At 41.3% G+C, this 24,729-nt stretch overlaps 4 protein-coding genes and 1 long non-coding RNA gene across 5 annotated transcripts; 3 read left to right on the top strand and 2 right to left on the bottom strand.

The window, feature by feature from the left end:
• The first annotated feature begins 1,180 nt into the window (after window positions 1–1,180).
• Window positions 1,181–3,087, top strand: LOC145897006 (uncharacterized). The gene has a single exon (XM_082985158.1). It carries the CDS (start codon window positions 1,459–1,461, stop codon window positions 2,971–2,973), a length of 1,515 nt encoding a protein of 504 aa, XP_082841284.1. The 5' UTR covers window positions 1,181–1,458; the 3' UTR covers window positions 2,974–3,087.
• Window positions 3,018–6,587, top strand: LOC145897007 (NADH-ubiquinone oxidoreductase 49 kDa subunit-like). The gene is made up of 14 exons (XM_082985160.1): window positions 3,018–3,211; window positions 3,277–3,389; window positions 3,482–3,603; window positions 3,745–3,825; window positions 3,885–4,005; window positions 4,147–4,259; window positions 4,334–4,486; window positions 4,727–4,812; window positions 5,009–5,128; window positions 5,504–5,633; window positions 5,693–5,788; window positions 6,010–6,093; window positions 6,155–6,212; window positions 6,381–6,587. Exons 1-14 carry the CDS (start codon window positions 3,111–3,113, stop codon window positions 6,416–6,418), a joined length of 1,416 nt encoding a protein of 471 aa, XP_082841286.1. The 5' UTR covers window positions 3,018–3,110; the 3' UTR covers window positions 6,419–6,587.
• A 45-nt stretch (window positions 6,588–6,632) lies between these two features.
• LOC145897005 (uncharacterized) lies at window positions 6,633–13,188 on the bottom strand. Its single transcript, XM_082985157.1, has 17 exons — window positions 12,878–13,188; window positions 12,570–12,777; window positions 12,396–12,500; window positions 12,259–12,319; window positions 11,378–11,474; window positions 11,262–11,311; window positions 11,036–11,185; window positions 10,828–10,901; window positions 10,654–10,763; window positions 10,372–10,598; window positions 10,173–10,307; window positions 9,631–9,831; window positions 8,950–9,156; window positions 8,480–8,674; window positions 7,966–8,072; window positions 7,673–7,834; window positions 6,633–7,533 (listed from the first exon to the last, which is right to left on the bottom strand). Exons 1-17 carry the CDS (start codon window positions 13,057–13,059, stop codon window positions 7,294–7,296), a joined length of 2,511 nt encoding a protein of 836 aa, XP_082841283.1. The 5' UTR covers window positions 13,060–13,188; the 3' UTR covers window positions 6,633–7,293.
• A 1,660-nt stretch (window positions 13,189–14,848) lies between these two features.
• Window positions 14,849–16,062, bottom strand: LOC145899483 (uncharacterized). The gene is made up of 3 exons (XR_014402489.1): window positions 15,963–16,062; window positions 15,679–15,828; window positions 14,849–15,294 (listed from the first exon to the last, which is right to left on the bottom strand). It is a non-coding gene; the product is annotated as an uncharacterized LOC145899483 (long non-coding RNA).
• Window positions 16,063–20,369: 4,307 nt separating this feature from the next.
• LOC145899108 (uncharacterized) lies at window positions 20,370–21,301 on the top strand. The gene is made up of 2 exons (XM_082987826.1): window positions 20,370–20,969; window positions 21,272–21,301. The coding sequence occupies exons 1-2, from the start codon at window positions 20,370–20,372 to the stop codon at window positions 21,299–21,301; spliced, it is 630 nt and encodes a 209-aa protein (XP_082843952.1).
• Window positions 21,302–24,729: the final 3,428 nt, after the last annotated feature.

Here is a 24,729-nt window from a genome sequence, read left to right as displayed (position 1 = left end):
AGAAATAGTTGGTTGTAAACTTGTAAGTCAAGCTTAAATGCAACTCCATAAGAATGGGATTTGTTGTTTGCTCAATTAAGTATTGGAATGAAACTTTATAGGAAAAACGGTTGACGGTTAGTTTCTCAAGCCACTACTACAGAAACAGAAAAACATAACCAAGTCCCAAAACAGTGAACAAATAATCACTCACAATAGCAACCACAACTATGTTTTGACAGGGTTTTTATCATCATCTGCACATTTTACACGCTGCGGAAAAACATAAAATGCTGTTTTGTCACTTAACTTGTGAGCACCTATAGGTCCAATTTCACAATCAGCACAGGCCAAATATTTTACATTGTCCACAGTGTTGCAAAACCCAACATTTTCAAATGAAAACATATCTGAAACAGTCCAAAAAGCATATCCAGTTGTCCCATCTCCATCACATTGCTTCATTGGTGGCAAAAATATTCCTTCTTTTACTTCCTTCCACACAGCAGTGTTTGCTTGCAAAATAATGGAACCACACTTTTCGCATTGAATTGCACCTATGTTTTTTATTGCATTCCCCTCCATTGCAAAATTATTGTGCTTCACTGCCCATAATGTACAAAAACACAATAGTAAAATTATGGTGTGACGACCATGACTGTTGTCTGTCGGCTTGTTGGAACTTTGCATTTAACGGAACTACCTACAACACAGTTACGCATCATAAAGATAAAACCCACTTATGAACGCAATGTTTTACAAAAACTTTGCAGTTAGCAACTGTCTGTTTAGTGCAATCCTTGGTCGAAATTAGATTAATTAGCTGTAGATTTATGATGTCGCTAACGATGTTCCAAATAAAAACGATAATAATACTCCTATGGTAGTGCAACGGCTCCTCCTGATTGTCTCCGTCACGCATGACATCCAGGAGAACAAACGCGACGTTTTACATGCGAATAGATAGGTAACTCGCAAATAAGTTTGAATTTCTTTAAACGTGGTTAAAGTTTCCAACTAAATTTTTAGTATGTTTTTAATTGGCACTATATTAATTCCAATGACCTAAAATATTAAATGTTTCTTACCCGTCTTTCCCAAAAAGAGTATACTATGATGCCATCATCCGTTTTGTAAAAGCCGCTATTCACTGAGGCGTGAAGAAGAACATTTGTTCTTCGTGTGTTCGCAAAAAGCAAATTATTAGGGTCTGGTGTATATTACACTGTGCGACTGTTATTATTTTTTTGTTTGGAATTATTTTTCTGTTGAACAAACAATACTCGCTGATTACTTACTTAGTTTAATTCCGCTGTACGTCTTTCTCTGCGGTGACCCTTCAAGAACACAAATTCAAAAGTTTCAAAAATTATAATTATTGATAAACATCTTATTGTTGAATTCTTAAAAGACTTTGGTCCCCCACTAGACCCAATATAACACTTTTTAAGCGTTTGTACAAAACATATATGCTTTGCAATGGTTGACAGAGTGGTCGGTTGGATTTGCGATGAAGAGTGGATATGCTGTTACCAGAACCTTTTCTATGGTTCCTTATCAGACCAATACTATGCCCTGGATATCATTAACCTATGGCGTGCAAGGTTTTGTGGCAAAATTCCTGTTGCAATTGATGCAACATCAAGATTGCTAGAGTCCTGGCTTGAGGGAAGCAAAGTGAGCAGTGATGCCAAAAGGCAGTTAATGTCTTCTGCCATTACACAATTTGTTGGCTTGGTAACTGAAAAAGGCTTAAAAGGTAACACTAAAAAACCTATTCATGAGGTTGGAGAAGATTTCGGCATTCCAGAGTGGTTGATAAATTTGCGACATGAAATGGCACATGGTCCTCTTCCATCTCTGCAGATGCTGGAAAAGGCAGTTGTGTTTGCCCTGGATTGGCTCAAAGACAATCACTGGGATGCCCAGCATGCTGTTGCAACAAAATGTAAGAAGCCTAAGAAAACACAAACTACAAAAGCTTCTACACCAATTCCAACTAATGAATATTTTCTTCAACTTTTGCTGGAGTATGTTGATGTGATGCTCCGCAAATTTAATCATGCCTACACTCCCAGGAAAAAGAAGAAAGCTAGTGTACTCCTGCAGGATATTGATTCATGCACACAGTCCGAGGTTGATGCAAGACAACTGTGTCACATTTTAGTTCAACACAAATTCTTGGTCACCCACCCAAGGAATTTTGTGAAAAGTTTGTCTATTGATGTAGAATCCAAATCACAATATTTCAAGTTCTGGAAAAGGTTGTTTGAAATCATATGTGATCGCCAGCAGCAGTTTGGCTTCTTGCATGAATTGGTGAAGGAAATGTGCAAGCAACCTCATGGAAATAATGCACACAGTATTTTATGTACGTGGGTTGATCATGTAATGGATAGTGTTGGTAGTGACAAAATTTCTATCCAGATAGATGCTGCTGGTAAAGTGGAGTTGCTTAGGATGATTGCAATGCTTGTAAACTCGAAGTGTGTCTGTGCCACAGATTTGCTAAACAAGATTGAAGAAAAACTGCCACAGATAACTAATTGTTCAGAAGCAGTTTTACTCAAAGAGCTTCATAAATGTTCTGGCAAAGAAACCCCACAAAAAAATCAAGTGGTTACAATAGACTCAACAAATGGCACAGAAATTTCCCATTTAAATAAGTTCTGTAACTTTGATGAAATATCAATAACTCCTACTGTGGTTGGGCCATGGAAAGTTTACAATGGAAAATGTTTAAATCAAATTGGCCAACTCAATGGACAGTCTTTGCAAACTTTGCACAAAAGTTTATTGAAAGTATCAACAAACCAGGAAGAAGTTAAAGAAAAGAATGAAACTAACTGCGAACAAGTTGAAATGATTTATGATGACAATGAAGTTAATAATGGGACAAACTTAAAAGAAACCAACCAAAAGACTGGTTTAAGCACTTTAACTGATGCCAATTGGTTTTGCCTGGAAAAAATGGTTATTGGGGTTGACGTTTAGGTTTTTTTTATAATTGTTTTCTGTAATTCAATCGCAGTGTTTTCTCTACAGTTGACATTAGGTTGTAGGGGTAATAAATGTTTTAAGTTTGCCAAAGTGCATGCTGTTTGCATGCAATTTGCTTGCTTTCTAAAAAAATGGCACGACTTATTCAAAACTGTTTTCACTCCTTTGCATCGAAACCAACATTGTGGAGGACAATTTTAAAGCAAACGCCAGTGGTGACTAATGCCACAAGGTAACTTATAATGGTCTATGCAGGTCTGATATAGCTAACTGCCTTTTTCATTTGTGCAATGTTAGGAGTGCAACTAAATGGGAGTTCAATAATGAATACATGCAAGACTTTCTGAAGTTTCATATTATGTTTCCGGCATCTGCTGAAACAGATAAAATAGACATCGATGAGCTTTACAGTAAGTATTTTAGCATCCTGTCACTCTTAAGTTAGTGGTAGTCCCCGCGACAATATGTGGTTATTTTTACATTCATTTGTATATTTTTGCAGATCCAGTCAAAATAAAAAACAGAACTGATTTTGGCAAACTTGACACAATGCAAGTTAACTTTGGACCACAGCACCCAGCTGCCCATGGTGTGCTGAGATTAATTCTTGAAATGACTGGAGAGGTAATGCATCATTCACTATGGTCCATGGTACCTTAATGAAGTCATTTGAAACAACTGTTTAGTTTGTCTTTTCGTTATTGCTGTATAAAAACCTAACAAAGCAAGCCAACATGCAAAATATCTAATCACTTTTTGTTGTAGATTGTTGTACGTGCCGATCCCCATATTGGTTTGCTTCACCGTGGCACTGAAAAGTTGATTGAATACAAAACCTATAATCAGGTATATAAATCTAAATTGAAAAAATAGCAAATGTTTGTTTAAACTCTTAAATTGTGCAGGCTTTGCCCTATTTTGACCGACTTGACTATGTTTCCATGATGGTTAATGAACAAGCATTTTCACTTGCAATTGAACGACTACTTGGCATAACAGCTCCCCCTCGTGCTCAATGGATTAGAGGTAAAAACACTTTGCATGTATAAATTTCCCTTATAAAGCGCTCCAAACGAGTCTTGGCTGCAAAAACGTGTTTGCTTCTGTATTCGAACTGGCGACTGGCACCATTGTGTGATGGTGTCTAATTTCTCTCTTGCATTGCAGTTTTTTTCGCGGAACAAACTCGCATCCTCAACCACATAATGGGCATCACCACTCATGCGTTAGATGTGGGTGCCATGACACCATTTTTCTGGCTCTTCGAAGAAAGAGAAAAGGTAAAAACCTTCCATCTTTGCACATCACTTCCATGGCAGACCTCGAAACTAAAAATTAATTTCATTTGTTTCAGATGATGGAGTTTTACGAGCGGGTAAGCGGAGCAAGAATGCACGCAGCTTACGTGAGACCTGGAGGTGTGAGTCAAGACCTGCCGCTGGGACTAATGGACGATATTTACGATTGGGCGATCAGGTTTTCAGCCAGAATAGACGAGATGGAAGAGGTTTGGTTTGTTGCAAACCGTTGTTATACGCCACATCTTGTTTTGTTGTGCATGTAGTTTTGCTTTGTTTGATAAAAAGTGCCAAAAAGGAAAGCAACAAGTTTACGCACGAACCTCGCGAGAATGAGTAACGATTTATATGAGTAAAAAGTGTTTTTATTTAATTTGTTATCTACTTTTGAATATATGTCATACAGATTACCTACATACGTGTTGTAAACGTTTGCGTTTTAAACACAGGTGCTGACAGAAAATCGCATCTGGAGGCAGCGTACTGTTGATATTGGTGTCATCACCGCGCAACAAGCATTGGCTTGGGGATGCAGGTAACTTGCATGAAAGTTACCAACCTTCGTTTGCTAAAACCTACTCCGAATATGGAAAAAAATGCAACTAAACTGCTTAAATTGTTCAAACATTCCAGTACTACGTGTTCAGGAAGACAAATATCAAAGCTGCTAATTTACGAAACCAAAACCAAATGTGTGTTATTTATATATATTTTTTCTTGTTTGTTCACAGTGGTGTTATTTTACGTGGGTCGGGAATCAAATGGGATTTGCGCAAAACACAACCCTACGACGTTTATGACCAGGTCGAGTTTGATGTTCCTATTGGATCACGTGGTGACACGTTTGACAGGTAATTATCGCGATAAGAATAATGTTATTTTTATACGGGTTATAAACAAGCAAAATATAATAAACTGTTAGCTTCACTTATTTTAACACTGGTTCTCACCCAGGGCTCCGTAAAGCGTTGTGATTGTTTCGCGGCAACTTTGCTGGAACAAGCACGCTGGGAGATTGATGAATTGCTTACATAGGCCTTAAAATATGGATGAGCGCACTGTGACGTAACATGCCCGATTTAAAATTTGGGGGAGCACATTTATCAAAAGACCGTTAGAACTTAGTACAGGGGGTCCCCGGACCCCAACTTTGACGTAATTAGAAGGTCTCTGCTAAGACGAAAAGTATGAGATTCTCCGCAACATTATAAATCAACCTTCTTTAGGTACATGTGCCGAGTTGAAGAAATGCGACAGTCCCTCCGCATTATCCACCAGTGCATGAACAAGATGCCACCTGGTGAAATAAAGGTTGACGACAATAAGATCTCTCCACCCTCCAGGGCGCAAATGAAAGTAATGTCTCAATTTGCATTAATTTTTTTTTCGCAAAATGATGTATTTTTTTATTTCAGGACTCAATGGAGTCTGTAATTCACCACTTTAAACTTTTCACTGAGGGTTACCAAGTTCCTGCAGGGGCCACTTATACGGCTGTGGAGGCTCCCAAGGCAAGCTTTGCATTTTAGCATATTATATTCCCAGCCTTAGCTCCAAGCAACATATTTGGCTTTAACAAAATAATCCAAACACTTTTGTAAACGAAAGGTAAATTTAGTTAAAGTTTAAAATGATTTTCTGATTATTTTACTTCCTGTGTTTGTTGCACTTGTGACGTTCGCAATTCCTGGCCATATGAAATTGTAAATAATAACGTGGATTGTGGTGACAGGGTGAATTCGGAGTTTACCTTGTATCAGATGGCACCAGTAAACCGTACAGATGCAAAATCAAGGCTCCTGGATTCGCTCATCTCGTAAGTAGCATTCTTTCATAACTTTATCACCAAATTATTGTCCTAATGCAGACATTTTTAGGCCTGCTTGGAACATATCGCACCTGGACTACAGCTTCCTGATATTGTCGCATTAATTGGTGAGTTCATCAATTTTACAGAAGCCCGCAGGAATTACATCATAAGTTTTGCGTTGGGGCGTTAGGTCCATTTCAGATACATTTGACTGCTTAAAAAATAAATATTTGCTGATGTGTTCGACTGCTTACCCAAATGTTACGTCAATTGACGTTGCGTGTACATTTCAGGAACCCTTGATGTTGTGTTTGGGGAGGTGGATCGATAAACTGGCGTCGAACTTTTTTTTCATTTTCCGACATCTCTTTTCCGGATTAATGTTTCAACATCGCAATGAACGGTCTCATAACGTCATGAATTTTTGGTTTTCATGTTTCGCCGTTTTCCGTTCGTTTTTGCGGTGTCCAAAGTTCAAATATAGATCTACTATTGCCTTGTCTAGCGCTTGCAAACCACGATGAAAATATACAAGCAGAAAAAAATTAAGGGAAATTCACTACTTTTATTACAATACAACTTTGATATAAAAAAATTAGCGAAGAACATTTTATAGCTAAACAACTAATTATGCAAAAGTAGCAACAACGACTGAACAGGAGATATTTCAGTTATCGATTAAATAGAGCGACCCACATTCGTAGCTGTAAGTGAGCATGGAGCGACACCAAAATATTTTGAATAAGCTTGCACCCACTAAACCATAGTGGTTATAACCACTCAGAAATGTATTCGTAATTACTAAGTCTTATAAACCGGAAGCACCCCCTATGTCAAAATTATACATATTTGTAGAGAATGTGTATACTGCTTTGTTGTTATAAAACTTCAAGACGTACATGTAGCCAACCCACTGCACTTAACAAACAATCGTTTATGTTTTGAGTTCTCATGTGTTAGTTTTTAAGGTAGGTTTTTCTAGGCAGGAAGAGCAGAAAGTATTTAAAAAAAGTCGTTCCCTTTTTGTGGCAAGGTCTCCTCGAATTTGTGGGGGAGTTGGCTTTGTATAGATTTGTGTAGAAGTGTTGGTCGCAGGATACCGGTAATAGAAAAAATGTCTTAGTCAGTTCTGTGAATTCGTGGTTAATTCAGCAGGAACAAACTTTCGTAGTCCGGTTACTGTTTCCAGCATAAAATAAAGTTCTATTAACAGTTTGGCGGCATCATGTTTGCGTCACATGGCAGTGGGTACGAGCCTTGGAAAGCCATCAAAGAAAAGAGAGTGGAAAGGCTTTGTCTGCAGTTCTCATACTGAGAGCCCTGTTTGTTGCATTGTCTTCCTTTTTGTGACTCTGCGTCCCTGCATATGCACGACTTAGGACTGCCCGGTGCCTGTGGGTTCGTACATACAACTTTGTGTCCCACGTACGTCGTCGTAAACGATGTCTGTCATACAAACGCAAGTTTAAAAACTCACCAGCACTGTGAAGTAGCGCGATTAGAGTTACTTCGCTCGTTTAAGTTGCTAAATATGCTGGAAGTAAAGAATACTGTGATGGCTTCACTACATGTAATCGCAAATTACCTTTGGAGGGGTTAGGTCATAGGTATGATTCAAGAGAGCCACGGCATCCTTCCAAGTATTGATGAACTGGCATTTGGAACCACCGCGACATGTAGGACAAATACAGTTAACTGGCTTATTCGTCCACTTACTGTTCCTTTCACAAGTCGTTCGAAGAACTCCCTTCAAAACAATATCATTTTGCCCAGCTATCACAAATTGTGTATCGACTATGTATTCTAGGTTTATAACATTTTTTAACAAAGGCACCCGAATGTATGACTGTTTTAGTCTAATAGAAACATATGACTTACTAGCATTGTGAAATTGGTGTTGCATGTGAATGAACAGACCGAGCCGATAAAATTTTTGTGCTTGCAGTGTACTCCTCCGTTCGTGGGGACGGCGATTTTCTGGCAAGCTGAAATAGATAAGAAAGCTGTGGCGCATGTAGTCAGCCTGTTTATCGCCCCACGAAACAGAAAACGAACAAACGTGGTCCAAGAGGAACCGTGTACTGTATTATAACCAACCTACTCAGTCAAAGGAGTAAAGAGTTATGTTGGGTTTGTCTTCAAGGGGAAAGGCGATGAAAAGGTCGAATGTATTTTCGCTTCAGTGAGCATGAGTTTTAGGCATTATCTACATGCCTTTATGCTTTTGGGAAATACTTATTTAGTGCCGTGTGTATAGGCTAGTTGGTCCAATGTGACGATTCCGCGACTATCAAGTCATTACAAACAATCTCCTATTATTGTAGGTAATCTCTACCTGAAGCAGTAATTTATTAGCAGCAACATGATCTACCAAATTCTAAAATCACTGTACTTTGTTGGCAGAAGAGCTTTGTGTTATTCCAGGTTCCGTCCCCCTTACACAAAACGGCGTTATTACCGTCCACCGCGTAACCGGGAGAGCAATTCAGGTTACACAGAGTGCCATTGTTGTACATGGTATTCCCCTGAGTGGGCGAGCAATCGTACTTTCCAGTCGGAGGATTTCCCAATGGGACACAGGTGGAATCTGAGGAAAAAGTTGGTTCCGTTTTTAAATTTTAAAACAAAACATTTGTTGCACCAAAGCAGCGCGGGGACAAAATCGTTCCGCTGAAATCACTGTACGACATATTATAAGTGTCTACAAAACAACAGACAAAACCGAATTGGTTTCCTTCGCAAGTTGATGTCATTGGCCGCTAAGATGTCCGTTAAACAACAACAATCATTTCCTACTGCGTTGCACGCACTTTATATGGATTTGTACCAAACGGCATTTTTAACAAAGCTGTGGCGACGTACATTTTTCACAATATGGTACGGCTGCATCCCACGTCACACCACCAGTTCCGTCTCGGTCGCACTTGGTGGAGGAAGTCGAGCCCGAGCCACCACGCAAATGGTAATCCTCAGGACAAGAAAACGTACAGACCGACGTTTCATAAAAGTTGTTAGTGCACTGTACCGAGCCTCCGTTGGCTGGATTGTGCAGTATCGGACATATTCCCACTGCAACAAAATGGTTTTATCTTACAGCAAATATTTAAACGTTTTTGAATAAATACTTCAGTTCAGTTGCAAAGATGCGTATGTGAATAAATGTCCGTTAAAAAAACGTGATTCGTTTCCGTTACCTCGTAGCCTAACTAGTTTGATACCGAACGCATCATAGTAAACTTCAAAGTGACAGGTAATTGGGATAGTGTCTGGCTAGCTAGCCGATAAAACCCTCTTCAGTCACCAGCAGCACTGATCGAATCAGTGTGTATACAATTGTCTGCAGCAACTTGCTGAAGGAGGTTTTGCAATTGATACAGAACTAAGCGAGAGGGGAACTTCTATGCATACACTCGCAGTATCGTAAACGACTTTTATCGTCGCCGTTTCCGCAAGCAAAAAATTAATCTACGAATAAAGTATTTCATTCTAGCTGTCTTATTAAAATTTATAATACGTTATTGTATAAAATTGATTGCTACCTACATTTCGAGCAAGTCGGCTCCGTTTCGTTCCATGTACCAGAAAGGCAAGCCAGCTGTGAACTTCCGTTCAAGATACCGTACCCGGTCTGACACGTGACGCTACACACTGTTCCGGAATGGGTTTGCGTGGCTTGCGCTGGCAAGGGCGGTTTACACGTGATAGTGTCGTAAGTACTGAGAGGGGATGGAACCTTGCACGGCCCTAAAACATGCAAGTGGTTTATTCAATAAATAATTTATGTGTTGTATCGTACAGTTTCTCCAGACACAGAGTCGAATTCTTAATTGTAAGATTTTCAAATTTTATTTGATTAATACAATTACTACAAGTCTGGTGCTGCAAGCGCAACACCTATATAATTACATTATTATGTCTGAAAATTTGCAACCTATGATGTATAATAGGGAATGTATTTAAAGTTTATACATCAAAGCCACCAGATTTCACGGTAGCTTGCAATAATCCCATTTGCAGTTCATATTTTAAAAATATAGCTTTAACTAATTTTTACTATGCATGTGGTGACATGCACAGTTTTTTACCTTGGCTTTTGTATTTGAGATACAACAAAATGCCGGCCACGCCCAGTCCCACAAGCAACACCAAGATACCACCAGCAATTACAGTTCTTCGACACGCATACCGCTTATTTCCAATGTGTTCGCTGTTCTCTTCTCCTTATTAAAGTAAACAATGACTTATATTTTTCGGTTATTATCATCCTAATTTATTTGGCGTTACCGGGCATGCTAGCCTCTACACGAGACAACAACTGAGCTTCATCCGAAACGTAGACTGGGGGCAAGTCTTCGCTGGTCGATGGGCCAGCGGGTAACGAGGAGCCGTAACTTTCGTTGCCGGAATCCATAGAGTTTATTCTTCCATCAGGAAATATTGTCGCTTGAGGAGATAAAGGTTGTTTTACATGCGTCTGAACCTCGCTGTCTTCCAAACTGAAGGAGCTTGCACTGCACAAAAGGGATTTTATTTATTTTGCCTGGTCGTTTTACCACTTGTATTCACCAAATTCCCTCAGATCTACAGTTCGGTTCAGGCCAGCGAACACCATCTCGACGGTTCACGTTAGTTGGCATTGACGAGTGCGTTGCTGTTAATTGGCTATAGCGCACATTCTGCGACGAAATATATAGCGTCAAGTCTTGTACAAATGTAAACGATAAAAACCCTTTCATTTACCAGAGATAGCAAAAGCTCTGTTACCAGTCGATCGATGTTATCAAAAGGAATAGGTGTGATTCTCTCCCAGATTTCTGAAATAAGATGAGTCTGTCTATTGACGTTTGTGTTTATATACAATTATCGCACTTACTCGCACATTTGCTTTTAGCGATTTATAAAATGTACGGGCATGAAACAGAAAACATTCCAGTCGCTGTAGACTTACCGGCGAATTCGGGTCTCTTTCCTTTTTCCTTGTCCCATGATTCAATCATGCAATCATGAATCTGATGAGGGCAGTTTTGGGGGATTTTGTTGAGGTCGGGTCGTTCTCCATTGATTACCTGTTGCATTAAAGTGCTGCTGTTCAGTGCGTCTGTAGCAAAAAGTAAAAAGTTGTTAAATTTACACCCAATCGGCCATTTCTTAGTTCGTATAAAGTAAAAGCATACGTTTATAGGGTGGTGTTTCACTCATCAGCTCCCAAACAAAGATTCCAAAACTACAAAAAAAAAAAAAACGGTTTGTTTTTGCCAACCCAATATTTACCTGTAGTATATGCGAATACCTGTACACGTCTGATTTTGTAGATGGTTTGCATTTACTTGACTCAAGGTGCTCTGGAGCGAGATGCGTCACTGTGCCACCTATGCCCTTTGAGGTGCCTGTATGACAGGATAAAAAAAGTAGGAACGAACTATCACTCGTGATAACAGCTATAAGTCAGTTCTGTTTTTTTTGCTTGTCTTTGGATTTTCTTGCATGCTTTTGTGGGCGCTTGGTCGCAACTCAGTTAGTTGTCATAGCACTGATGATGGGCACAGCAGTGTTCGAAACGTTTGCTTATAATGATTAGCCTATATAGCTTTGTTGTCTTTTCTATTTGGTGTAATCTACTTCAAGTTGTTATAAATCAAACGTATTTTATGTTGTTTGATTCTATACTCATTCATATCCATTGTAGTTGTGATCCTAAAAGTGCAGGAGCGCACAACACAGGGCATGCGTGACAATGGTTGAAAAATGGTACGTAAGCATATGCTCAGCGTTATTCTTTCCTACTTTGTTATGGTTTAATAAATCCTTTTCGCTGCATCCGATCATTGTATTGCGAACGCTTCAAAGTGCTTTTACGTTCTTGGCGTGTGAAAAGAGTGTTTATAATCAATCACTTGAATAATAAGGTGACTATAACGACCTGTTCCCATGAAATATGTTGGGACGCATCCTTATTTGAGTTGCAACTACCGCAATTAAGAAATAGTTCTGTTGTTAAACAAGCAATACTTGTTACTTTAGGTGGATAACGTATAATACGTGGGCGATATTTAGTTACATACGCATGAGCCCACGCAGGTAATTTCCTTTGCACAAACAAGTCATTTCCTCACATTTGCTCGGGATAACGTGCGATACTCAAAGATGTTTACTCACACAACATCACCTTACCTGCCGACTGCTGTGCGATGCGACTGACGGTACGCAGAACGGAAAGCCCGAAATCGCAGATCTAATTAGTACAATGTTAATCGTCAATAATTCGCGTTCTTTGAGAGAACAAATCATGTGGAAATGTGTTTTCTAACCTTCACATTAAGTTTGTTGTCTAACAACACATTAGCCGATTTCAAATCCAAGTGTAGGATCCGTTTCGGGAATATTCCGTGTAGAAAGGACATTGTTTTCGCTACCTGTTAACTCTGGAACTTTATTTCCTTTCACATACTTCATACAATATATAGCCTACCAATTTAGCTAACCTGTACGGCGATTCGATGTTTTAGAGGCATTGTATCTTTTTTAAACCGGTTCTCTTCAAAAAACGTGGTGCACGAGCCGTACTTCATATATTCCATAACAAGGCAGAAATTCCGACCGTCCGTAAATCTGATCCCATATAACTTTACCACGTGTTCATGTTGAATTTTCGCGAGCAAGTCTGCTTCTTGCTTTAAATCAGTTTGTTCCCTTCGTATGACAAACGTTACTTTAAACATCATTCTTTCGTATATCCAAACAACAAAAAAGAAATAGAAATACCTACAGAAATATTTTACATAGCATTTACCTGTCTGTGCTGTATTGTACGAGTTGCTTTTCAGCCACGTCTATTTGATACCGATCCCATACTCTATGAACGACGTGACCAAACCCACCATGGCCTATTGCTTCATCTCCGGATAGCTCGTTATTTTTGAAAACGTGTACCTTTTTATGTACACCAGTCTGTTGATGTCGAGTAGCATCCATTTGTTGCAAAATTAAATTATGAAGGCCTTCATTATTGCATTGTATCCATCCTGACAACTGCAGACTTAATGCATTACAAAAATAGAGCCTGTCATATACATTTGCCTCCCTACCAACGTGTACACTTCAACCAGTATAAGCGCATTTGACAAACGTGTGTGTTGTGAGCGTGCTGTGTTCACGCAATCCTTTTTTTCTTTTCGTTCGCTCACCGGTCCTTCGATGTTGTTGTCTAACGTAGCGTATCACGTGGTTCGCGTTTTGGTTCAGATACAATTTCAATGGTCTTTTACAGCGGACGTGACGCTCAAGCTTATTAAAATTAAATACGCAAACAGTTCGGCCATTTGACAAAGGAAACTATTTTGTATAATTTTATTGTATTCTTATAATGAGTTATTTCCAGCCAGGCAAGTTATAGTTTTTATTTCAATGAACTCAACGAGCCCCTTTTGCATTCTCTTAACTGGGAGCTAAGAGGCACGTAACGCAACTTGAACAGTAGGCCTTTTAATGCTTTGAAGTAGTCAATTTTGCTCCATCTTATTGTGACTCCCTTTGTCCAAATTATGGTTGTCGATTTTACAAGCAGAGATGTAGTTATAACCTTTTACTTTGATCTCAATTAATATTCTCGCAAGACAACGCATTCCAAGGTTTTTGACGGAAGTTGTGAGGTTTGTTAAAGTTCTCCCGAAACCAAGTGTTTGCAGTAATTGTATTGTCTGTATTCAAATTCATATGCGTCAATCGCTTGACTGTCGTATCATGGAAGTAAGTTATGTTGTTTCGTGCGAAAGACATTTCACGATGTTTCGCTAAATGATAAAAAACCTACAACGCAGTTGTCTCGAATGAAGGTTTCACTGCGCAGTCAGGAGCAGGAAAGACTAAACGCTCATATTAGAATGTTGCAGTCGCGTGATGAGGACGCGTTTTTTTATCGCACACACATCTCAACCCATGAGCTTTCAAATCATTGGAGAATAAGTCCGAAGAAGCAGCACGTGACTGCTAGGCCCAATTATCGCCTCAACTTCGCAAGTGACCAGACGTCACAAAACGTGGTCATGAGCTTGAATACCAGCATGCTTTGGGCCGTAGGTTAATTAAATATCAACAGTGGTTTTCTGCGTGTCCAACTGCAATGGTATAAGTTTCAACAAGCGACTTATTTTTATATCACTCTCTAATTACATTGGGTGTCAATAAATGCATTGTTGAAGATTTGCGTTTAGGCAAAATAACTGCAAATTACATTTCACACGCAAAATTCCTTTTCTCATAAAGCCCTTCAACTATAGCGGACTGTATAAAATACCTACTCTGACCAGTAATGAGAGACTCCTGATCAATGTCATGTGCTTTGTTCAAAAAAAAAAACTGTTATTAGCAGCCTAACAGAGTTGCCTGTGGTAATGATAACAACACAGGGGAAAAACAAATTATAAAATACACAGCGACCAAGGGAGGTTTATATGTTAAAAAGTCGCGATGGCAAAGAATGTATGTGTTGTTGTAGTTTATTACACAACATAAACGGAACGGAACAGCGGTGCACACTAACGTATGTTGCAATAGAATGCCCTTGACGGCACAGGTGAACACTTATATAAGAGGGGATCACGTGACACTACCACGTTGTACATACACTCATGTGAAACACACTACATCCCCCTTTCCTCAAAATGCAGAATCGGAATTACAAGTCCAGACGAACGGGTGGTTTTACCAACCGACCGGAACGCGTACGTAGTTCACGTTGTTCTGGAATCGGTCGTATGTGTCGACGGTTACGTCGCAATGACCGGTTTGCGGTATCGACGATGTAACAGCGAGGAAGTGAGGTTTGAGAACGTACAATGCCTTCCTCTCCACCGATCCAAGCGTACGTTTCCGGGGATAGTTCAGGAAGAGGCCGTACCCGATGTCGCTTGTCGTAATTTTGCTTTTGATTTTTCTTGATTTCGAGATCTTTAGCTCTGAAACTCGATAAATAAGACCAGTTAGGGACAAGGGACGACGTCCAACACGGAATTGTCGTCTTCAACCGTCTTCCCATCAGTTTCTTCGCTGTAATAAAACAGCCCCTAGTCCATACGATGACGAATCAGCAGAAACGACAGTTTCAGCCTGAAGATCATAATGTTGAAGTACGTTAGCGCTCGTAAGAAGTTCTTTTACTGCCTTAAAAGATTCTTCATGTGGACGAAGCCGTTGCCATGGTTCATCCTTCTGTAACAGTCCACACAACGGTTTAGATGTGTCTGCCAAACGGGGAACAAATTTAGCGAGTTGATTTGCTAAACCCAAAAACCTGCGCAATCCCGTTATATCGTTTGGAGGTTTCATGGACACTACCGCTTCTATTTTTGAAGGATCTGGATAAATACCATTTTCATCAATGATATGACCTAAGAAACCGATTCGTTTTGCAGAAAATATACACTTATCTGCATTTAAGTCCCGAAAAAATCTTGGGGTATAAATCAATAAACTTACTTTCAGATTTTACTGCACAAAGAGACTTGAGAATATTGAGAGACTCTATAGCCGGCCAACCAAGTAGTGATTGCCGTAATCCTTTGACAACGTAAATATCTTGTACCGACGAAATACCTTCATGTTCCAAGTTGGCTGAGAATTTCCCTTTCAGCGAAAGTCGAACACCTTGACGACCCCGCAACACTTCACTGCAAGCTAGCAATTCCGGGGTATCCAAAACGTTATGTAGTTGAACAGAAATAGCAGTTACATCCGCACCTGTGTCTATACGGAAGTTGATTGTTTTGCCATAAACAAAAACAGAAAAGTTATTTTTCTGTCTACCTGACATAGCTGCACCAATATACAAAAGGCAACTTATTTTCTTCTATTAAATGAAGTGATTTGCTTTTACATACCGACTGGAAATGACCGCGCTTGTTGCACGTGTGACATGTAGCATTGCGCGCTCGACAGAATTGCCTTGGGTGAGCCTTCGCGTTTCCACACCACTGGCATCTTCTCTCTGGCTTCATTCCAGTGTTTGATTGGCGCTTGCGTTGAACTCGCACAACGTCGGCATAAGAATGAGATGTGCGACGCAGTTCCACCTGCTGCTTTTTCACAATCTCAGTATTTCTGGCCATATTCACTGCTTTATTCAAAGTTAGATTAGGATCTAGTTGCAATCGCTCAGACAAACTTTTATCAAGCAAACCAAACACAATACGATCTCTTATCATTTCTTCTTTTAGTTCGCCATAATTGCAGCTTTCGGCTAGTGAAAATAGTGAAGTTATAAATTCATCAATAGTTTCTCCAGGTCTTTGCGCACGTGAATTAAACTGGCATCGTTCATAAATTACATTCTTACGAACATCAAAGTATTCATCAAACTTTCTTTTTACAATGTCGTACGTTTTAACGTCTTCATCAGATAAACCAAAAGAGTTAAGAATATCATCGGCCTTATCGCCGAGAAGGTATATTAGTGTATCAGTTAGCTTTTTATTTGATTCGTCAGACAATTTAGACGCCGATCTGTAGCGTCCAAACCTGCGAATCCATGTCCTCCAGCTTTCCAGCTTGTTGAAATCAAAGCATTCCGGCGGTGATATCTGGAAAGCCATATTCTTCTTTCTCTTAAATAGTGGACGAGGCAAATATGTTGAGGTCCATCTTCTGACACCACGTATTGTTGTAGTTTATTACACAACATAAACGGAACGGAACAGCGGTGCACACTAACGTATGTTGCAATAGAATGCCCTTGACGGCACAGGTGAACACTTATATAAGAGGGGGTCACGTGACACTACCACGTTGTACAATCACTCATGCGAAACACACTACAGGCATTTAACAGCGGCTGAAATTTTTGGATGTAAATTGTTTCCAAAAAAGAGAGGCGCCGTTTTCCTTCAATCTGTCTCGTCTTTCACACCAACAAACTTAGGCACCTTGTTTCCTTTGAAGGACCGGGAACCAACGCTAACACCATACAACCGACACGTGTTCTTGTGGTTCAACATACATTGGCCAGACAAGACGAAACCTTGTCACGAGACTCAAGGAGCACATGACGAGCCCTTCTTCGGATGTCTGTCAACATCTATGTATTTTGAACCACAAGGTCAACTTTACGAACACAACAATCCTTGGACAGATTGAAGGAAAACGGCACCTCTTTTTTTGGAAACAAGTTACATCAAAGGTTTCAGTCGCTGTTAAATGCCGATACATCTCTGTGCCATTACGACTTTTTAACATACACCTCCCTTAGTCGCCGTGTATTTTATAATAATATTTAATTTTTTATCGTGCACAGTGCATTTAATTTGTTTTTTACCCTTTGTTTTTATCACTATCACAGGGTTCGGCTTCTAATCTCAACAATTGCGCTTTTTCAACCATTGAAAGGTCGCAAAGGTAGTATACGGTTTCAAGTTGCTTGGCAGTGCGTTGGAGTTAGATACTGAGTGTTTAGGTTTTGCACACGCTTCAACAACGTCCCTGCAGGCCATCCAGTATTAACAATAGCCCATTGATGACGCAGTCGAAATAAGTCTGCGGGTATTTGTCTGAATGTCTCTTCGAAGTGTACCCTATCCCGGCGAAAAGCTTGACCAGAAGCTTATGAGCAATGTCAAGCCGTTTTAAGCTCAATTTCATTATGCCCACTTTTGGTTGTTAAACTGATTCGCCCCACAGGCCATTAGTTCAAATTGGTCAATTGTCCAATGCGAGTAACTGTGATAACAAAGTTACACATTAAAATTTAGCCCTTTTACCTAAAAATTCTCAAAGCGATACGAATAGTTATAGGCTATATTCCCTGTGTGATTAGAAGCCACAACAATACCATGTAGAGGTGAGCAATAAACTTAGTCTTGGAAGGAGTTGCTTGAAAAAAAAAACAAATAATCAAGGGGTCCTCAAAATTAGTGTTGTAGTCAAGGTTGCCGTCCTTATTGCTAAATATGTTGAAACCGTTGCACTATACCGTAGACATTCCCCCGTAGGGAAATTGAGCCGAAACAATTAGTCATTTTGTAGTGCCAGCACGTAAGAGCGCGGTAATAAGGAACTTATCCCTAGCACCCACGTTCAACAAGTTTTTTTTCAACATTCAATATTTTAGTTTCGAAGTCGACCTTTTTCCAGCGCCATTTGTTGTGCGTGGCACAGGTGGAAACTTCACATTTAAAAAATTAAGTTTTTTATCTTATCTTGGGCACAGTTGCAAAAGGTTACAGCGAGAAATGACTTGTATGTGCTTTCTTTCCCTGCTTCTAGTTCATGTCAGTGATCTGACTTCATTGACTATGACGTAACAAGACATTTACCATGATTGGTTAGAAATCCCAAAACGTAACAATGCGTGTGATGTCATTAGTGTCTCAATGTTGTGCTGACCACGTTTTACAGTTTCTTTCTGTGCTGTAAGCAGCAGTTTCAGTTGTCGTGGTTCATAGTTGATCCAATTTAGTTTTGGAAATGTTTGTTCTAACATTAGTGTTTTATGTGTAGCTATAAAAACATGAAAGTTAATTTAACTGAAATGCTGAAACGTGTTAGTCCGTCAAAGTGCCTGTAATTCAGTCCTGGACTCCTAACAAGTTGGTACGTAATTGAATGTGAAATTGTGTTAGTTAAATGTCGTGATAATATTTGTGTATGAGTTAAGAGGTGTTGACTTTCTTAATAACATATTTCTTTGTGTACGTTTATCGGCCATATTGAATGTGCGTATTATTGCCGATTGTGACACGTTTCTGTTCGTTTAACAGAGAACCAATGCTGTTGTGCAAACGAGGAGGAATTTGTATCCGAAAAGGCAGGCAGTGTTGCGTTCAAACAAATTAGGAAACCCCCTAGTGCGGCGGTCGGTGCAGATCCAGGCTGCACAGATTTTGAGTTAATTACGGCCGCTACATTAACGTTCTCAACTTTGGGACACCCGAAGACCTGAAGTTTTGATTGAAGACGTTTCTGGATTATTACAACATGGATGTGACGAAGGCATCGCTGAAAGCGATAGTGGACAAACTTAATTCTCTCTACCGAGAAGCAGAAGAATTAATGATCAACAAACAGAATGCTGAAATGCTGAAGCAGAAGCAGAAGCAAGTCTCTTTAACCTTCGAGGAATACGTTGAAAAGCATTTTGCGTATGCCAATGCTATAAAACGTAATAACGCCAAGTCCAAGGCTAAGGAAGAGCTGTGCAGCTTACGCAAGGGAAAAGAAGAATTCGAAAATCGTATCGACGAGTGGCTGTCTGGCATTGAAGAGAATCACGACGATAATGTTACCGTGAAGTCAAAGCGAAGTCACAATTCGCATGCGTCAAATTCAGCTACTGTGCGATCATCGATTGCCAGTTCCCGTTCAAGTACGAAACGCACCGAAGCTGTCGTAAGGAAAGAACTGGCTGTTCTGAAGAAAAAGCAGCTCCAGGAAAAACAGCGAGCGAAGTTGCAACTCGAAGAGGCTAAACGTCGCAAGCGTGAAGAACTGGAATATTCTGAACGACGTAAGCGTGACGAATTTGAGCTGTTAGAAGCGGAACACGAAGTACAAGCTGCAGCGGTCGAAGCTGATATCTGGGAGCGTCGATCGTTCAATGGAATGCGCGACGTGCTGAATTTGGATGACGTTTCTACGACATCAGTACCTTGTCGAATCGAGGAACATGTTAAGGAAACGCCGAAAACACCGTTGCGGCAAGAATTGAAATCGAAGACCGCTTTGGAAATGCCAGCTACGCAAGAACCGTTACCGGTCGAAAGCGCATTAGATTTGTCCAATGGTGATGCACCGAATTTGTTAGTGGTGAGCACAAACCACAGGTCAGTGATTTAATGCACGTTGCTTCACTATTGAAAGATGGCCTCGATTTGCCCAAGCCCGAGTTGTTGCATTTCGATGGCAACCCGCTACATTACACGCGTTTTATGACAACGTTTGATGAATGCATTGCTAGCCGTGTGCAAAGTGACAAGTCCAAACTAAACTATCTTATTCAGTATTGTTCTGGCGAAGCCGAAAAAATGATATTGTTTTGTTCGTGTATGGACGACGATGGCTACCGCAAAGCTCGGAAAGTTTTGCATGACCATTATAGTCGCCCGTTTATCATAGCTAGATCCTATGTTCAAAGACTGACCCAGGGTCCGTATTTGAAAGCTGATGACCGCGAAGGGCTGCAGGAGCTTGCACGTCACTTGGATGAATGTTATGTTACTTTGTCTCATTTGGGATATTTCGCTGATATAAATAACTTCGAACATCTTCTAAGTATTGCCAGACGTTTGCCACTAAACATGCAACACAGGTGGAAACGACATACTGGCGAGAACGAGCTGCGTGGAAGCGAACCGCAGTTTTCACATTTGGTGGAGTTTGTACAGAATGAAGCGCTGATTGCTAACACTCTGTTTGGAAGAATGATGACGTCTAAGAAGGACAGCGGACCACCGAAACCGGTCAAGCCCGCGCCAAGGATGTTCAGAGCATCGTCACACGCTGCTTCCGTGTCAGCAGGTTACGACGGAAGGCAAGCATCGACAAGCAAGCCAACAGGTGACGAGTGTCCAATCTGTAATGTGCCCCATGCTTTGGCGCAATGTAAAGTGTTCAAAGGAAAGCAGTTCGGAGAACGGCTGCGGATAGTGCGAAGAGCTAGGCTCTGTGACAACTGTTTTGCTAAAGGTCACATCGCTAGGAATTGTACATTGCAGAGTTCTTGTTCAGTCGAAGGATGTCGCCGTAGACATCACATGCTATTACCTTATGATTTACCTTCAGAGTCGGACAACCTTTCACAGCGAAGAGAGCAAAGGCCAGGTCCAGCAAAGAACGGAAGTGCCTCAAAGACCGTGGTAACCTCAACTTCGTGTGCAGCCAAGTCGTCCGTACCTCAGGTTGGCCAAAACGTGTATATGAATATTGTCCCAGTAAGGGTCAGTGGCAAAAACGGAAAGGAGGTTGAAACGTACGCTTTTCTGGATTCCGGTTCAAACTCGACGATGTGCTCGAGACGGCTGCTAGATATGCTTAACCTGACAGGTGACAAGATTGAATTTACGCTGTCAACGATTAATGGGAAAACACAGAACAACAACGGTTCTGTCGTTAGTCTATCTGCGAGGCCGCTAGATGGCGCAGGAGTTGTTGACTTGCCACATGTGATTTTGGTGGATAATTTACCTGTTGTTCCAAATAGGTGCGAGAAAAAATGGTCACGCCTCCGTGACATTGAATTCACGACGCCACTAAACAATGACGTTTTACTGCTTATCGGACTGGATGTGCCTGAAGCATTTTGGATCGAAGATGAGAGAAGAGGACGACTCGGAGAGCCGAGTGCGGTCAAGACAGTTCTTGGTTGGTCTCTGTTCGGTACTGCTTCGTCTCGTTATGTTAGATGCAGTGTACAACACGTCCAGGTGAATCACGTTAACTTGTCTAATGAGTTGTTGCATCAACAAGTAAAGAAGATGTGGGAAACTGAGTTTAAAGATTCCAGTCTAGGTTCCAGTGTCGGAATGTCAAGGGAGGACAAATACGCGATGAAACTAATGAACGACTCTGTGAAATTAGAAGATAACCATTACTGTTTGCGATTGCCGTGGCGTGCAGGATCGCCAAATCTGCCAAACAACCGCACACAGGCTGTGCAAAGGCTGAGCTACCTAAAGCGTCGTTTAAACGACGACAGCCACTTGTGTCAGAAGTACAATGAGACGATTGACGGCTACCTGAAGAATGGATACGCGCAGCGTCTGAAAGCAGATGATCAAAAGGAAGAGAACAGGTCTATTTGGTATTTGCCACATCACCCGGTTCTGCACCCGCAGAAGCCAGGGAAGGTCAGAGTAGTGTTTGACTGCGCGGCAAAATTTCGGGACACGTCCTTGAACAAGCAGCTGTTGCAAGGTCCCGACCTAATGATAAGGCCTGGTTGGCGTTCTTTTACGGTATACCGACAAGAGGCTATTGCCATTATTGCAGACGTCGAGGCAATGTTTCACCAAGTTAGAGTGGATCCTAGGGATATTGACTGTCTGAGATTCGTCTGGTGGCCGGACGGAGACATGTCGAGGGAGCCTGAAGATTTCCAAATGCTGGTCCATTTGTTTGGAGCGATGTCGTCGCCGTGTTGTGCAAGTTTTAGTTTGCGACGTATACGCAGACGACAATTGTCATGCTTTTTCAGAAGAGACCGTTGCTACAGTGCGACGCAATTTTTACGTGGACGACTGTTTAAAGTCTGTCGCTATACTTTACAGGAAGCCAAGCAGTTGGTGCAGGAGATCCGCGTGCTTTTGCAGCGTGGAGGTTTTCATTTAAGAAAGTGGTTAAGCAACGACGAAAGAGTCTTAGATGATGAACCTACGAGCGACTCAGCGAAGTCTTTATTCTCTTTGAAAGATGATACCGGTCAAGTGGAACGTGTTCTAGGTGTGAGCTGGAATTATCGTACCGATACGTTTCAATTTGATGTCAAAGTAAAGCAAAAGCCGATCACTAGACGAGGCATACTGTCTATGGTGAGTTCTCTTTTTAATCCTTTGGGGTTTGTTGCTCCAGTTGTCTTGCAGGCGCGAATGTTGCTGCAAGAGTTATGTAGACAGGGTGTTGGATGGGACGAGGAAGTACCAGAAGATATTGCCACAGCGTGGCGCCGTTGGATTTCCGAGTTGCCGGAACTTTCCTCTGTTCAAATACCCAGATGTTTGAAGGCAAGCCAATTGGGAAGAATCAAGGTATGCGAGTTGCATCATTTTGCCGATGCATCATCGTCGCATGGCTACGGTACCGTGTCATACCTTAGGGTTGAAGACGAAAACAGACGCGTGTGTTGTACCCTTTTGTTGGCAAAAGTTAGCCCCACTGAAAGTCGTTTCTATTCCGCGACTTGAGCTGACAGCAGCTACACTTGCTGTGAAAATGGACCAGGTTCTCAGAAAAGAGTTGGACCTGAAGATTGAAAAATCAACTTTCTGGACAGATTCTACGTCTGTACTGCGATGCATAAACAACACAACCAAGCGTTTTCCTTTCTTTGTGGCAAATCGGCTAACGAAGATAGATGAAGGGTCTGATGCTTCACAGTGTTAGCACGTCCCAACCGTGCTCAATCCGGCTGACGACGCGTCGCGGGGTTTAAGAGTTGCTGCGTTGGTAAAATGCGAGAGATGGTTTGCTGGACCACCGTTTTTGTGCAAGTCGGAGGACCAATGGCCTACGAGTCCTTTGATTCCAGACGTTCTACCCGATGAGTTTGTGCTGAAAGAGCGAAAGGACGTCGCAGTTCATCTTGTTTCTCCGAAATTGGACTGCATAAATCAGTTGATCAATCGATACTCGTCCTGGAAAAGACTGAAGAAGGCTGTGGCATGGCTGCTACGGTTTGTCGAGTTTATTCGAACGAAAAATAAGTTGCAAGTTGCCGATCCGTTAAGCGTTGCGGAACTGCAAAGGGCAGAGCTTGCAGTGATCAAATACGTTCAGCAGCAGGAGTTTGCCGAAGAAATTCGTGCACTTTCACAGCACGATCCTAAGTATGCCGTGAACAAGCGTGTATCAAGGCAGATGAAATCTGGAAGGTCTTTGCAGAGGCTAAATCCCATTTTGGTTGATGGTGTTTTACGTGTTGGAGGTCGCTTGCATCGTGCACCGGTGGCATATGACCTGAAGCATCCAGTGATTCTACCCAACAAACACCACGTGACAAAGCTGATAATCGAGGATTATCACAATACCGTTCAGCACTCTGGCATGGGTCTTACATGGACATTGCTACGACAGAAGTACTGGGTTGTTCGTGGTGGAGTTGCAGTAAGGCGTGTGTTGGGACAATGCATGTTTTGTCGTCGACGCAACGCACCCATCGGCCAACAGATGATGGCAAGCTTACCACGAGAACGAATAACGCCAGGAGAGCCTCCATTCACGTACGTTGGAGTGGATTACTTTGGGCCTTTGTTGGTGAAGCAAGGGAGGAGCGAGGTTAAGCGATACGGATGTATATTTACGTGTTTGACGGTTCGTGCTGTGCACATTGAAATTGCGCACTCGCTGTCAACGGATTCTTTTTTTGACGCCCTACGGAGATTCATCGGTCGCCGAGGAAAACCGAAGAAGATCTTCAGTGACAACGGAACCAATTTCATCGGAGCCAACCGCGTTTTGCGCGACTCGTTGAAGGCTTGGAATCAAGTGCAGATTTATGATTGTCTCAGACAGCGTGACATTGAATGATCTTTTAATCCGCCTACTGCAAGTCACATGGGTGGAGTTTGGGAGCGGCTCATTCGGTCTGTGCAGAAAAAATACTGAGTGCTCTTATGTCTGAACAAACGCCAAATGATGAAAGTCTCATCACCTTTATGGTTGAAGTGGAAGCGATACTTAATTCTCGACCACTTACTCCAGTTACTATGGATACAGAAAGTGACGAACCTTTAACGCCAAATCATCTGGTGTTGCTGGGGCATTGTGATACACTGCCGCCAGGGGTTTTCGATAAGGACAACTATGTTCGACGTCGTTGGCGCCAGGTGCAATACCTAGCCAACCAATTCTGGTTTAGATGGGTCAACGAGTAGGCTACCTGCCGACTTTACAAGTTCGGCAAAAATGGATTGTTCCAGAGCGCAATCTGGCGCTTAATGATCT

Source organism: Ascidia mentula, chromosome 4, assembly GCF_947561715.1.
Source record: "Ascidia mentula chromosome 4, kaAscMent1.1, whole genome shotgun sequence".
Classification (NCBI taxonomy): Eukaryota; Metazoa; Chordata; class Ascidiacea; order Phlebobranchia; family Ascidiidae; genus Ascidia; species Ascidia mentula.
The sequence above is the reverse complement of the archived record's forward strand: the minus strand, read 5'-3'. Positions and strand labels throughout refer to the sequence as shown.